Source organism: Lissotriton vulgaris, chromosome 5 (genome assembly GCF_964263255.1).
Source record: "Lissotriton vulgaris chromosome 5, aLisVul1.2, whole genome shotgun sequence".
Taxonomy (NCBI): domain Eukaryota; kingdom Metazoa; phylum Chordata; class Amphibia; order Caudata; family Salamandridae; genus Lissotriton; species Lissotriton vulgaris.
The window spans coordinates 1,785,040,594-1,785,056,874 of record NC_141693.1 but is presented as its reverse complement, the minus strand read 5'-3'; the positions used below and the strand labels follow the sequence as shown (position 1 = coordinate 1,785,056,874).

The window sequence follows — 16,281 nt, the reverse complement described above, 5'->3', positions numbered from 1 at the left end:
CCTCTAAGACTCCAGATTTGGTCTTCATCACCGAAACGTGGCTATCCGACGCCAGTGCTCCAGACCTAGCCAACGCCCTCCCCCCTGATTACAAAATAATCACACAAAATAGAGAAAGCAAGAAAAAAGGAGGTGGAGTCGCTGTGATTTTCTGGGACCACCTAACATGTCTCACGGATACAATTAATGCATATCCCGAACATGAGCTACTATCATTTAAAATTCTCGCAGAGAATTTTGTCATACTAGCAGGCGCAGTTGTCTACAATCCACCAGGACAACAAACCAGCGTCAGTGCCAAACTTCTGAACCAACTACTCCCTTTGTGCTTAAAACACAAAAACTACATGGTCATTGGGGACTTTAATGTCCATTACGAAAATACCAATGCCCCTGGATCGACACAGCTCAAGTATGACATGGAAATCCTGCAACTCAAGCAGCTGGTCGATGGCCCTACGCACATAGCAGGGCACACCCTGGATCTCCTTTTTACTAACATCGAGTCGACCACCTTCAAGGAAATCCTTCCCCTGTCATGGTCCGATCACTTCATGCTTTCATTCTCGTTTAAACTTCCCGGCAAACCCGTAAAGACCAGACCCACCCCCCTCACCTCCAATAGAGCCTGGAGACTAATTAACGACTCCAATTTCCAAAATCACTTTCGTGAAATAGATATCTCCTTACCAGACAATTCATCTATTTGTAACAACGTCATTCGGCTAGAAACCGGAATCCGCCAAACGTTGGACAAAATAGCACCCTTGCGAGAAGTCAGGAAAAAAACATCCACCAACGAAAAATGGTACACCCCCACCCTCAAGAGCCTTAAAAGGGAATGTCAAAAAACAGAACACCAATGGAGACAAACCAAAGACTCTGAAACCAGAGCCAACTATACTACCAAAAGGAGACAATACATCCTTGCCATTCGAGAGGCAAAAAAAGCATTTTTTACGCAACAAATTCACGAAAACCACAACTCCGCAAAAGAGTTGTTCAAAATCGTGAAAGAGCTTAGCAATCCATCCAGCACTTCGCAAACCCTCACCCCCTCAACAGAAGCATGCGAACGGATTAGCACTTTCTTTTCCGAAAAAATTAATAAAATTTACTCCACCTTTACCCCCTCCCATCCTACCACCCCTTACGACAACTCTGATGTATATCCACCTACATCCGACAAAGATAACGTCCATCTAGACGTAGGCAACTCCCCACGTCTAACTAACTTCCAACCACTCTCCGAGGAGGAGGTGTTAGCAGTTCTTAAAGCAATTAAATCCGGCTCTCCTGCAGACCCCTGCCCGCACTTTGTGTTCTCAGAAATTGCACTGACACTCTGCCCCCTCATTACCAAACTTTTCAATCAGTCCCTCGCCTCCGCGTCCTTTCCAGACTCCTGGAAACACGCATCTGTAACCCCCCTCCTGAAGAAAGCCGGATCCGACATCCTCAACCCAGAGAACTACAGGCCGATCTCACAGCTCCCTTACCTCTCCAAGGCATTGGAGAAAATGGTCAACTTACAACTGTCCAAATACTTGGAGGACAACTCGCTTCTGGACCCCACCCAAACCGGCTTCAGATCTAACAATAGCACCGAGGCTACGCTGCTGGCAGTGTCGGACAGTGTCAGATGCATCACTGATCAAGGGGGATCTGTGGCTCTGATACTGCTAGACCTGTCGGCAGCGTTCGACACGGTGTCGCACGAATGCCTATTAAACATCCTCCAGAGCAAAGGAGTACAAGCCACAGCGTTAAAATGGATTAAATCATTCCTGAGCAACCGCACCCAAGCAGTGCACATGGGCCAATTCCATTCAAAACCCCGTCCCATTGGCTGTGGAGTCCCACAAGGGGCCTCTCTAAGCCCCACTCTCTTTAATGTCTACGTTTCATCTCTGGCTGACATTGGAAGAAAGTGGGGCATCGGCATATGTTCATATGCCGACGATACACAGCTGATGGTGACTATGGACGAAAGATCGGAAAGATCGGAAACAACCAAAAAAAAACTACACAGCTGCCTCTCCGAAATGGCAGATTGGATGCGCAACCACTGCCTTAAACTCAATGCCGGAGAATCTGAAATATTACTGTTCGGAGGAGCCAAACTATCATGGAATGATACGTGGTGGCCACCGTCACTGGGAACAGCCCCCACCCCGAAACAGTACGCCAGAAACCTTGGCATCATGATGGACGACGCACTGTCCATGAAAGACCACGTACGCATACTCTGGGGTAAAAGATTTGCAATTTTGAAACTCCTAGCCAAAATCTTCTCTTGGATCCCACTGGACTGTCGGCGTACAATTACCCATGCCCTCCTGGTCAGCCGCCTGGATTATGGCAATGCCCTATTCGAAGGGATGAACGAGCAACTGTTCTCCCGCTTACAGGTCCTTCAAAACCAGGCAGCCAAACTGGTATGCAACAAAGGCAAACGAGATTCGGCATCTGCATGCCTGAAACAACTCCACTGGCTGCCAATGCGCCAGCGAGCCACCTTCAGACTACTTTGTCACGCGCACAAAGCCCTCCACAAAACAGGCCCTACAATCCTGCAAGGGAAAATCGAGTTTTATATTCCAAACAGGAACCTAAGATCCAATAACTCAGCCCTAGAAAAACCAAAGCGCATCTACAAAACAAGAACAGGTGGACGAGCCTTTTCACACCTGGCGGCCAAACGATGGAATGAATTACCTATGGATCTTAGACACACTACAAACCTCCTTCAATTCCGGCAAAAACTCAAAACCCACCTTTTCCCTAAAAACTAACTCCCCCCGCATAATCTCAGCAGTCCCCTTTTCCTTTTTAGCGCCGTGATATCCCTTGGGATGAGTGTCGCGCTCTATAAATACCAGAAATAAATAAATAAATAAAAGAGCGTTGAGCTTTCTATGTTTTCTAAACTGTACGCTGATCGTTGTGGGAAAACAAATTTGCCCATGAGTTATAGAAGTCCCTGACAAGCACCTTTGTGGCTTTCCCTTTCAACTAAGTGACCTTGTGCTTCTAAATTCTCTCTTGGCAATATACAATAGGTCCTCAGAATAGCAGCCAATCTGTTTTTTTAATTTGGATGTTTCTTTAGTCCTTTATTAACTGGGTAGGATGCTGGGTTTATTTGTAAACACCAAGGTATTCTTGTGTCAAAGCTTAATTTTGTGCAAGCAGAAATATCAGCATCACAATGTTCAGTAGTAATGCATAATGTTTTTGCTACGGCGAAGGAATCCTTTGCGCAAGCACAGTACAACCCATTCTTTCCATTAGCTGTCTTTTTACCTTGTATTACTTTGTTTTCCATTTGTTATGTTGGTTTCGTTTTCTCTGTAATCTCTTTTAGTTTTTAATCATACACCTGAAGATTAAGGCTCAATGCATTCTCTTTACGTTGTTTTCCACACACTAGATTGCACAAACAATTTGTACTAAACATTTGTAGGGATAGGATTACAGATGAAAAGCAGCAGTTTTTTTTCGCCTCTATATGATTACATAGTAATTACTGATGAGTGCCATCATTATTGGAACTATTTTGCTATCTAGAAAATTTAATAAGCATAACGCAGGAAGCTGGTTCTCTGAATATGGTCACCTTTGCTGGGGTTTCCTTCTGGTTCCCTCTGTACAACTCCCTTTTTTCAGAATGAATTTCTGAGGTCTTGTAAAGACCCCACTGGTGTATATTACTTTACCCAGATTTTAGGACAGTGCCATTTAAGTGTCTACTAATTAATTGAGCAACCTCTATTTTGGCCGCTATTTGACCTCATTTCTTGGCACCACTAAACAGGAGTCCTGCAATTAAGGCTTTAGTTTACTGGAAATAGCTGTAGAAGTTGTGGTTTAATTGTCATAGCCTCGGGTATCATAAGTATACGAAGACTCACATCAAAATCTTGTGCAGATCCCTATGTACTGTTGTGACCAATTTCTTTGAGTGTAAAGTGTATTTACCAGCACAGGTTGAAATTAGCAATACTGTGGTTAGTTTGATTCCCACTTCATATGCAAACATTTTCATGATAGAAGGTGCTAAAATCCAAAACCGACACCTCCATGTTCCTGAATAAGTAAGTTAAGGTAGTTATTTGAATACCATATTTTTCTCATTTCTGGATTGAAAGTTTCCTTCCAGCTCTCACATAAAATATTACTGAACCTTGTCCAACGTATAATGAAACATCCGGGTACCAGTTAAATTTCATGAATTTAAAGAATATTTAGGAGTGATTAATTGAATCTTCTTTGTGCACATTACCTAGCAGTAGCTCCCTGTGCCTTGTTTGTGCCTGATTTCTCTAGATTTACCCAGATGGTATTCAGTTTAAAATGGAAACAGTTAAAAAAATTACTAACGAGTGAAGCAGTATTGGAACAGGTACATCCTATTCTTAGTGGGGAAGTAGGAGGAGTCATAGTGTGGAAGACTGATTAAGATTGTTCCATGGTCTTCTATTTTGGATTTCATACCTCTTGCGACTTCATTCACTGATTAACCTCATTAAGACACACCACTCACATTTACATTGCACAGAACTCCACCTTTTTGTTGATTCTTCCCAAAGTAAACCATTTTCGGTATGTGGGAACATATTCAGTCTGCAAAACAGTGCAGTGTCGTGGTGCTCCCGCTACAGAGCTCTGTAGGCACCCTATAGGTTACATGTTTGAATCATGGCAGTACTCGCTCAATCTGTTCTACTTCTGAGGTTGCTAATATAAGTCATACTGAGTTGGGCTGAATAAGCTCCTATTCTTAGACCCCAAACCATTTATGTAGTAAATATTACTCAAATGGCATATATTCGAACCAAGTTCGAGTTGACTGATGGTGTCTGCCCTGTGCTCTCTCTAGCATGCATTCTCCCTTTGTTTCCTTCCTGAGTGGTTGCTCCACAAGTGTCTGCATAGTGTGCTGGATGTATATACTTATGTTACATAGAGCTCTAGAACTTTCCCTAAAAATAGCTTGTAGTGTGGTGGAAAACAATATTGTAAATTCCATTGACCTTAACTTTTGGTGTATGTATTATTTCTAAAGAATTTTATTCTCTTTACCCCAAATCATATGTCCTCCCTTATTTTCTCTTGCTAGACTTTCATGCTATCATGGTGGAAATTATTTTGAAATGTGAAAGGAACCCCATGCACTGCTAAATAAATAAACACAGAAAATTCTTTAAAATTTCCGAATTAAGCTCCTGTGGGCGAGCCTAAACAAATCTCACTTATTACAAATTTCATGAAGGGATTGCTCAAACTTAAGTAGCATTTAGAGACAGTGATGAATTGATTATGTAGATCAATTTGTGGAATACCTGCTGCAGGGATTTGGTCATGCTCTATATCACCATTGCGAAATCCTGGCAGTGTCTAGTCATCCCTTTGAGGTTAATAACAATATGTAATTGATGTAGTAATAATACATATTGAGTAAAATGGTATAGATCATATTAATCACCATGGAATAATTGAAACCCTTTTCCTTTTGCAAAATTTTTGGGCCCGAGCATGAAAAATAATAATTTTTGCAGATTTCCCTAATCCTACTACTGTGGATTGTTCACGGAGGCGAAACACCTGAGGACTGGATATAAATTAGGTTACAATATATTACGTTTTCCTAGTTTTTTACTTGGCAGTGGAACTTATCTAAGCCTATTCAGAAAGAAACAATTGAACATTAGTTTGCCTGGGATTGGTCTTATTCAGGCTAATGCCTCATTCTTGACTCCAGCCATTGTAGAAGGAGTTGATGGTCGAATCTGCCTCTGTTTAAAGTGATCAACTTTGTCAAGCTTCCAGCAGCTTCCTTTGTCAACTTCACCACTACAAATTGCAGCGCCCCTGTACAAATCCAGGGTGATACTGTAAAGCTGATTCTGTTTGTGAAGATCGTTTTGAAACTCCTGGGTGATTTTTCTGCCAGTGACCATAGCTGAGAAAGAGAGATTACAAATGCCATATAAGTAGCGAGGTAGGAGCAATCAAAGATTGTTTTAAACATCTTAACAGGTTTTTGTATTAGCATTTTAATGGCGTCTTTGGGGCGTTCTGAAAAGATATTGGAAAAGAATACAACACATTTGACGTGTTCATGTTAGACCTCTGGCTCTGTGTACACCAGGAAGGGTACTTGGGATGGCAGTCAATCAAAAATTGAACTAAGATGCTTTGTTGTGCCTTCTCTCTCCTGCATAACTTGGCATGTTGAAGAGATACCGTTTTTAAAAGTAAGGGATGGGCAATATTTTCTCACACTAAGGTTTTGTTTGCAGAATTGGGAAGGAACATTTTGTTTTCCCAAGATCATATGTACAGCTTATGCTCTCTGCAAGGATATGCAGTGTTTGTAGAAAATGATTTCCACCAAGCGTTAGCTTTCTCTTGACTAGCTTATTTTTTCTATTCAAATCCCTCTCTTTGTCCTTCCTCTAGGCACTCCATCCACTAAATTGATAAGTCCTTGTCTTCCTTTCCTACTGACCTTAGATTTATTTTTCGTCTTTTTTGTTGTTCTTCACTGTCCTTTACCTTTTGTTTTTTTCTCTGTCACCTGGTTCCTCGTTCCCTGCATGCCACTAACGAGTTGATTAGTTATTAATTGATTTGTGAATTCAGGCTGAATTCCATCATCATCAGCAGATGGCGGATCCAGACCTGCTGGAGGAGTCGTCCACGCTGTTGGAGCCAAGCGAGATCGGAAGAGGAGCCCCGTTGCGTCTTGGGTAACTATTGCTCAGCTTAATCCGATGGTGTTTATTGACTCTGCCAATTGGTCTATTATAGCGGCAGGTCCACGCCAAGATGTAGCTGAGACCAAGTATCTTCAGTCTTTATGTTTAAATGAGCAAATACATTTGTGTTCTATATCCAGGTAGTAAGAGTAGGAAATGAGTATAGTTGTGTATCTTAAACTTCGTTAATTTCAGACTGATCGTTTTATAGATGTGTGAATGCAGAATGAAGAAACTTGTTCAACAAAAGAAATCACCATATACTCTTTAATTTGATCTCCCATAGAAATTCGTTCAATGTATTTAATTCATTCATGACCTCCACTGAAGATCAATAATTTCTAAATTTGAATAAATGAATCCACATTTGTAATAATAATCCACATTTGTAAAGTGCGAACAATCACCCGTAAGGGTCTCTAGACGCTGGGGGCCGTCAGGAAGATTAAGCAAGCTATTGCCCAGAGTCACATGGTGCTGGGCTAACCTGACGCCGGAGCCGGGGTTCGAACCGTGATCCCCAGATTCCAGCGTCAGTCGCCCTGGCCGCGGCGCCACACCTCTCCCTCAAATTGAAATCATGTGGCCTAGTACTCACAAGTCACAGTGCTTCTTCTAAACTTTTGTGTGCCTTTCTGCAGCTTTGTGGCAGGGGTCATCAGCCGGGAACGGATCCCCACTTTTGAGCGGATGCTGTGGCGAGTGTGTCGTGGAAACGTGTTCCTGCGGCAGGCAGAAATTGAGTACCCCTTGGAAGACCCTGTCACGGTAAGTTGTAAAGCGGTGTCAGAAAACACAGACTTAAGCTGTGCTTGGGAGTCCTGTTGTTATAGAGTACACTGCTGTCTTGATGAGAGAAATTAGTAGTTTCCTCAGCATGTCTCACACTAATCGTAGAGCAATTTTCAGCATACATGCTCTTACTTCAGGGGCCTTCAGATAGCCACAGAATGGTTACCACTTCACCATTTCCCAGTGGTATGGTGCATTATGGGGCAGTTATGGTACTGCAGAGGAATAAAGTTCCTGCATGCTCTGCTAGGTCCGGAAGTAGAAATGTAGTATTTGGAGCTTGTGGACAGAAGCTCAGACACCTCTATAGGGGGTCATATATCCTCTCTCTTTACTTGTTTGGTGCAACATGGATCTGGTGTTATAAACGTTCCAGGGCTGCTTTTTGTTTATAGGCTGAGCTTATTCGGAGTGACTACAGTCTCCGCACCCGAGGGCCAAGCTTTATCTAAGACCGGTATCCAAACATTACCCATGTCAACCATGCGTCATATGATACATCTTTCTCAATTTGAGATCAATGCTACTTTTCAAAACTTGAATGTAATTGTTGTTTATCCAAGCAACATCGCTCCCACCTGCGGTACTGTGTTATGCCATTGCAGGTTCGAGCTGGGAGAGGGGACTGCATTTCTATATGACTGATTCCCACCACACAAAACATGTGACTGTGTTTTATATGTATCTCAGCATATGACGTGGTCTGCAGTCCCTTCTTGGCCAAAAAGGCTACCCAATTTCTGACAAGGGCAAGTACTTGTATTTGCGGAATTTCATTTAGTATGCACCTATCTCCTGACTCTCTGCCTGCACTACCTTCCTGTCTCTTTCTCAGCATCTTTTCCTTTGCAATGATCATTTTCTCCGCACCATCCTACCGTACCATCTTCTGCAACTACGCCATGTCTCTGCGCCAACTTCTTCTTATTTCGTCTGCCTCTCCTTCCTGTCTCTTCTTCCCCTCCAACTTGTGCCTTGCTCTGCCTTTCATTCATGTCTCCTTCTAGGCCCATCATTCTTACCTCTCCCTCTACCCCCCATCCTGCCTCTTACTCTCACAACCTTTCGTGTCTCTTACTATGCCCATCCCATTCATGTCTCTTCTGCAAATTCTCCCTGTCTGTTTATCTGCCCCACTCTGATGTACCTTCCTCTGTACATTAAGGCTTTCTCTTCCTCTGTACTGTCTCCCTGTCTCTTCCTCTGCACTATTGAGGTGTCTCTTCCACTGCAGCATCTTACTGACTCTTCCTCTGCACCATCACCCTCTCTCTTCTTCTGCAGCATCCCCAGTCTCTTCCTCTGCAGCATCTCCCTGTCTCTTCTCTGCAACATCTCTTTCTCTTCTGTGGCATCCACCTGAATCTTATCTTCTACACCTTTCTTCTGTTTATTGTCTTCTACCTCAATCCTTTTCTTCTGTACCTACTTCTTTCTCTTCTTCTGTGGTTCCAGACGATTGGTTCTCTTACACATCTAGCTTCCTTCCTTCCTTTTTTTCCGTGCACTTCCCGTGCACCTATACCGCCTTTCTCTGAGCATGCACCACCTGCACTTTTTCATTCCATTTTGCCCATCTCACCAGCATCTGCAGTGTCTTTTTTTCCGCTTATCTGCACCACTTTATGTTCATCTTCTCTTTTTAGTTTTTATGTGTATTCTAATTGTGCCACTGTTGGCAAACATATTGTGTCGAGTTTCACTTTTAGGGTTTTGGGTCACATTACTTCAGCCAATGGGTTATTTTGCTCTGAAACTTTCAGTCATTGGCTTGAGACTTACCAAGCACATCTTGAATCAGTCCGCTGGAGTATTTCAGGCTCGATTTTTCCTGTTGGCTGTTTGAGTGTTTCCTTCCCCATCCATTGATTGTAGTGCATGTGGAACTATTTTACAGTAATCAAGCAGCCGGTAAGACTGGGCAGGGAGTGCAGACGGAAGTATCTGAAATTGAATGTTACCTAATAGAAAGCAATTTTTTTGTGTAGCATCTGTTTTTCAGATGCTGTTGGCTGTGCTTGCTCCCTAGTTTATAAACCAGCATAGGCATAACCTATCGCGCAATACAAATGTCAAACTTTTTGGATTTGACAATGGTTATTTCATTTTGGCAGTTCAATTGCTCTTTTTCCAGTTCCCTAGTTCTAGTTATTTGTATTCCGGCGAGGGTTGTATAATGTGGACCTCCAAACCTTGGCTTTTCTTTGACAGACTAACTTTGATTAAAAAAATGTATCTTCAAGCTTTTTTACTTTAAACTTAAATAGAGGCTCTCAATTTTGATATCGGATGTTAATTTCTCAACTAAGGGGCTTCTCTGCTCCTAGCATGTGAGCAAGCATAGTGTCTAAACTTTTAAGTATAGTTGTATACTGAGCGAGCAGAACATGGTGCTGTACAAACTATATTAGCCTGCCTGCCCCACAAATAGATACAGATTAGTCCTTGTCACAGCATTTCAAGAAGGGGCATCTCTTCAAAGGGGTCAGGGGTTAGTCGATGGGTAGGAGCGTATAGGTTGCAACCCGCACCCAGTCACTTATTTTAGAGTTGGAGCAAGATGATTGCCACCGGTCGGGTCCTTTCCTCAACTTTCACTGATAGTAATGAGATTTTGTCAGGGGTGACTCGCACAATGAGTACTTCTACACCTACCAGGCAGAGATCCACACTTGGTTAAGTAGGCGGGTGACCACCACACGACCCCACGCTCAAGAGTGGACGCTGGTATAGGAGCTGCATAGTGGATCTCGAACCGCTGCTCTGCACAGAAGAGATTTGTAGTCTTGTCTTATTTCAATCTGCGTACTCCACTAGCAGTGGATTTCTCAAGCCTGTGCCTATACGTACACATCAGACTGTGCACCCGTGATCTTTTGTGGCGCTTTTGCACAAGGCATAATCAGCATGTTCCAAAGCACTGCATCACTTGTCAGTCTGTATATAATCGGGTGGTCCCAGTATTATAACATCAAAAGTGCCAGACAAAAAAATAAATCACAAACAAATTCAATTGCAAAAAAACAAAGTGCAAACAAAACTTTTTGGTTGTTTCAGTGTTATTTAATCACACTGAAAATGATCGTCTTTTTCTCAGGCAAATATTTAAGAACATACATTTTTAACATAGTTTCAACATGACAGTGCCCCAAGTGGGAAGGAGGGTAGGGGAAGTCTGTGATTCAGGTGGGGTAGTGAGGTAAAGTTTAAAATGGTGACAAAAAAAATCACAGACAGTTCTGGCATATATTCCTCATATGCCTCTACCCCCGTCACCACAGTCATTCCTCCACTTACTGTAGCCACACCACATTCCTCACTCACAGACTCAGACCTTTCCCCCTCGCACACCAGCCACACCCCCCCCCACCAACATCTTGACCCCCACTCATACCACAACCATTCCGCTCACCCCTGACACCACTTCCCATACCAACAACGCCCTCTCCTATACCACCGGCACCTTAGCCATGCTCCCATCCACTGCTGCTACCCCACACCCCTCAATCACTGACATTGATCTTGGCCCCACATACACCAGCCGTACCCCCTCCCCCCATATTCCATCCCACATTCCCATTCTTGTCACCCAGGACATCACAGCCCCCACCCACATCCCGCCTAATCAAGCTAAGCATCTGATCGACAAGCTCACAGTTAAACCCCACCCTTTGTCCCCCCCCATTCTCAGCCCTCACCCCCACTCATTAACCAACCACGCAGAACACGCTACCCCTAACTCTTCAACTACGACTCCTCAACAAAGAACCACATACAACCCCACCTCCCCCCCCATTCTCACCCCGCACTACCGTACATGCGCCCCCTCCACCACTAATAAACGCCCATCCTCCACCCTGCACTCTCCGCCTACCACCAATACCCTCAACCACACCTCCAACATCTCCCCGTTGTCACCCACGCCCGACCCTCCCATCCTCACCCCCAACACAACGACCGACCCTCCCATCCCCACCTCCAACACATCTCTCACACTGGACTGCACTACGACCTCCCTCCTCCAGCTCAAAGAAGACATGCACATCATCAAACAACATCTACTCTGCCTATCACAATCCAGTCACCCCTCACCCAACACCCTCCACCAGATCAAACAAGACATTCACATCATCAAACAACTACTCAGCACTCATCCCAGACAGCCCGCACGCGCCTCCACCAACACCTCCCCTCCCAACTGGACCTCCACCCGGGTGGCGAACTCTCGCACTCGACTCCCACCGCACTGGACCACAATCCCTGTTCACAACCGCGAAAACCGCCCCCATCGCTCCTGTAATCCTCTCTCGGACCTAGACACAATCGCCCTCCTCCGCTCCTACGACCCAGCTCCCCATAGCAATACACCCGACACTCTCACTGCCATTCCCACGATTCACTCCAATCCCCTTAGACCCCCCACACTGAACAACAGAATAGCTATCCATAGTAACCTGAGTAAAGTCCCTCTCGCTCTAGAACCCCCTTCCTCCCTCGACACACCCCGTCTCAAATGCACTCTCCTCAACTGCAGATCAGCCGCAAAACACTCCTTCGCTATCGCCGATCTCATCCTAAAACTGGATCTTGACTTAATCATCATGACTGAAACATGGCTAACAGAATCTTCTACACCTATAATGGACATTCTGGTTCCCCCCAACTACCACATCACCAGACTTGACAGGACTGGCAATAAAAAAGGTGGCGGAATCGCATGTATACACAGGCGCAACCTCTCTGTCCTGAAAGTAACTTCCCCCTCCCTACCCTCCCCAACCTCCTGTGAATACATCTGCCTCAATATTATCAGTGAGGGCAAACCGATTTGCACTCTTCACGGCGTGTATCACCCACCCGGCGACAACCTTACCTTCTCCCAGCAAATCATGGATATGATCTCAACCAACTCCGGGCGACAACTCACACAAATATACCTTGGTGACTTCAACCTCCACTGGAACGATCACAATGATGCGGTGGTAAAAGGTCTGAAGAATTTCCTTAACGCCCTTGACCTCACTCAAATCTGCAATAGTCCAACTCACAAGAAAGGCTCTATCCTCGACCTTATCATCTCCAAAGAAGCCTCTATCCAACTCGAATCTATCCAACCCTGTGACTGGTCAGACCATCATATTATCACATTCTTCATCAATGTAAAAGTTAAATTTAACCCTGTTCAATCCGCCAGGCCCAAAATCTGGAAAAGAGACATGAAAAAACTAAACTCAAACCCTCTGCCCCCCAACAGCTGCAATTCACTACTTCCTCCCACTGGCGTTAAGGACGTCCAATCCTTGACTGATCACTATCTTAATACTATGTCCTCAATAATTAATGAAGTCGCACCCTTGCAGCTAAAAAAAGCCTCCGCAAAAATCTCCAATCCCTGGTACGACGGGAGTCTCAATGACGACAGACGCGCCATGCGAATGGCAGAGCGCACCTGGAGATCAGCTCCCTCTGCACTGAACCTAAAAACCCTGAAGAAAAAGAGAAATGCCTACTTCAGGAAAATAAAACGCTCAAAATCAGTCTTCTTCAGCCGTCAGCTTGACCTAGCCAAAAATCGTCCGAGAAAGCTGTTTGAGCTTATCCGAACGCAATCCAAAGAACACCCCCAACCTCTCAACACTATGGGTGAAGCTCCCTCCTGTGAAGACTTCGCCTCTTTCTTTATCCAAAAAACTGACAACATAAAGAATGACCTTCTCATGGATGCAAGCCGCTACCCCAAACCCCTCTACATAGCACCAACTAAACCAAAAAACAATGCCATCTGGTCAACCTTTGTCACCTACACGGAAGAAGAAATTGGCAAACTGCTCAGCACTCTGAAACCTTCCAATCACCTCACGGACCCCCTTCCTGCTAACGCTGTCAAAGTCCTTACCCCGTCGCTCCTTCCACTCTGGACTAAAATCATTAACAGCTCACTTCAACAAGGGTCCATTCCCGACTCCCTCAAAGTGGGACAAGTCACGCCCTTGCTAAAGAAACCTACAGCCGACCCCTCAGACCTCAACAACTACCGCCCCATCACCAACATTCCGACTCTTGCCAAACTGCTGGAAAAATGCGTACAAATACAATTGTCTAAACACATTACTCAGTTTGATCTTCTCAACTCTCATCAATCAGGCTTCAGAGCAAATCACAGTACTGAAACTGCTATGACTCACATAATCGATGACGCCCTCCAAATCCTAGATAACAACGATACCTGCCTCCTAATCCTCCTTGATCTCTCCTCCGCATTTGACACCGTCAAACATGAGAATCTACTCGACCTATTAAACACAAGAATGGGCCTATCTGGAACTGTGCTCAAATGGTTCACGTCCTTTCTGCATAACAGGTCGCAGAAATTCAAGAGCAACAACTTGATGTCCGCGCCAAGACCTGTATCGCTAGGCGTACCACAAGGATCCTCCCTATCCCCAACTCTGTTCAACCTAGTTATGGAACCTCTCACCACCTTGCTACAAGAATCCAATGTGCACTTCCACATGTATGCTGATGACACCCAACTTTATCTCAAACTTCAATCACCCAATGACATCACGCTCTTGAATTCAACGATCAGTAGCACCCAATCCTGGTTGGCCGCTAATCATCTCAAACTTAATGCCCTCAAAACAGAGTTCCTTTTGATCTCACCTCCCGCGAAGACCACTACCGCACAAATATGGCTTAAACACCTAACAGCACTCAATGTTCAACCCACCATCGTGGACTCAGCAAAATCCTTGGGCATAACACTCGACACCAATCTCAGCATGCAGGAACACATCAACAAAGCAACTAAGGGAGCAAATTTCCAAATCAACACCCTTAGGAAACTTAAACCCTTCCTTCCAGCCAAAGATTTCCAAACTGCGGTACAATCACTTGTCATTCCTCGAATAGAATACGGCAGCACCGCCCTCTGCGGTCTCCCCCAAGCTACTACGGCACCCATAAGAGCCTCTTTAAACGCCGCAGCGAGACTTATCACTGGATCAAAAAAACACTCACACATCTCCCCTGACTTCAAATCCCTGAACTGGCTGCCTTTTGAAGCCAGGATACACCTGAAAATCGCTTGTCTGACACACAAGGCTGTCCACCTTAGCTCACCTAGATACCTCGCTCAGAAGCTGACGATTTCTGGAGGATCCAGAAACACTAGAGGCACAAACAACCTTTTGCTAAAGCCTAAAAGATTCCGCAAAGAAAAAACCTACAAACGCTCTTTCTCAGGAATGGCTCCCAGGATTTGGAACTCACTCCCCCCTGAAATCAGACTCATCCCTTCTACCATTCTTTTCAAGAAAGAAGTAAAAGCGATCCTCATGGCTAAATGCACCTGAAACACTACTGGGGATCAACTTCAAAGACTCAGTGCTCATCTGTACTACTTGTTCGAACCCTTTGCTTTTCTGTATGACTTTGAAATTGACTACTTGATTGTTTATGATATCATTTCACTGTACTTTTAACACTATAGATGTTTCTGTGTATATTCTGCTATTCACCTATGTAAAGCGCTCTGATATCTGCGAAGATCTTGTTCGCGCTATATAAAACTTTCAAAATAAATAAATAAATAAATAAATGCCTGTGCAACAGGTGGTCAAGTACACATTCATCATAGTACAAAATATCTGTACAGTTTTGCCATGTAGCACGAGGTTCCACAGTAAGGTAAGTGCTGTTGAAAGGACTGGCAGTTATCAAATGTCGACGTTTCGACCCCAATTGTTGTGTAGGTTTTTTCGGCCTTGTCAGTCTGGCGCTCTGGTAGCATTTCCTGTCCCACCTGTACCTGTACCTGTGTAGTGATGCAAAGAGGCAGTGCAGCACTGTCCCTTGATGATCCTGATCCCACCTAGAGAAAAGCACTGTTTGTAGTGAGTCGCAACAGTATGAAAATATAATTTTTATAGTATCACTTCATACAGCAGCGCTATTCTGATGCACCTTAAAAAATGCATGTTACTATTACCCGTCCTGACGCGGGTGGTTACTACACTAACTGCAGTCATAATCCTGTGTAATCTCTTCTGGGCCGTCATCATTAGTTGAAATCTCCTAAAATTGCTTAGAGGGTTTATGTGTCTGTTTCCAGTGTATTGGCTATAGTGTTGGGTCATAGATTTATATTTTAAGTGGGATAGCCTAGTGGATTTCTGTTGTTGTTGCTGCGAGATATGTGTTTAACCTGTGGATCACAGGTTACAGTCATGGGGAAAAATAGGTGAGTGAGTTATGCACCCGCTACAAACAGCTGCAAACAACAAGGAAGGCAGAAGTTTGAATCTTTAAAAATGTTTGCTCACTTGGTTAGTTGCAAACATAAGCTAAAATAAGTTAGCTTTGCTACATAACTGGTTATTACTAGTGTATAAACAAAAGGGCATGTATCTGTTAGTGCCACAACGTTCCTTGCCTGGCTTGCCCCCGCCATTTGCATGGACAGTGCCATTAAATTATGTCCATCGTGTCTGCATAGGGAGGAGGAAGGGGAGTCTCATCGTGCTGCTGGGGATTTAAAGATAGGCCTCAGGATGCTTGTCTCCTTCCGGTCCAGTGGGACCAGGCCTGGTAGTTCGGGCTGGACTGTTCCAATGGGGAGCACGGTCAAGACTGATTTGCATATGGCTTTATTGCATAGTTTAGACTAGAGTGGCATGGTGAGCAAAAGAACGATGGATTTAACCCAGATCTGTGACTAGGGGTG

The 16,281-nt window shown here is 44.3% G+C and overlaps 1 protein-coding gene across 6 annotated transcripts in view; it reads left to right on the top strand.

Moving 5' to 3' along the window:
• The window catches only part of ATP6V0A1 (ATPase H+ transporting V0 subunit a1), a 260,245-nt gene that overhangs the window by 82,694 nt on the left and 161,270 nt on the right, over positions 1–16,281 (top strand). For 3 of the 6 annotated variants that reach the window (XM_086924114.1, XM_086924113.1, XM_086924110.1), the window contains exons 6-7: positions 6,673–6,755; positions 7,406–7,532. In XM_086924114.1, coding sequence (XP_086780240.1) covers positions 6,673–6,755; positions 7,406–7,532 — 210 coding nt within the window. Of the gene's footprint in view, positions 1–6,648; positions 6,756–7,405; positions 7,533–16,281 lie in introns of all 6 variants that reach the window. The other 3 variants (XM_086924112.1, XM_086924111.1, XM_086924109.1) reach the window with 1 other exon arrangement.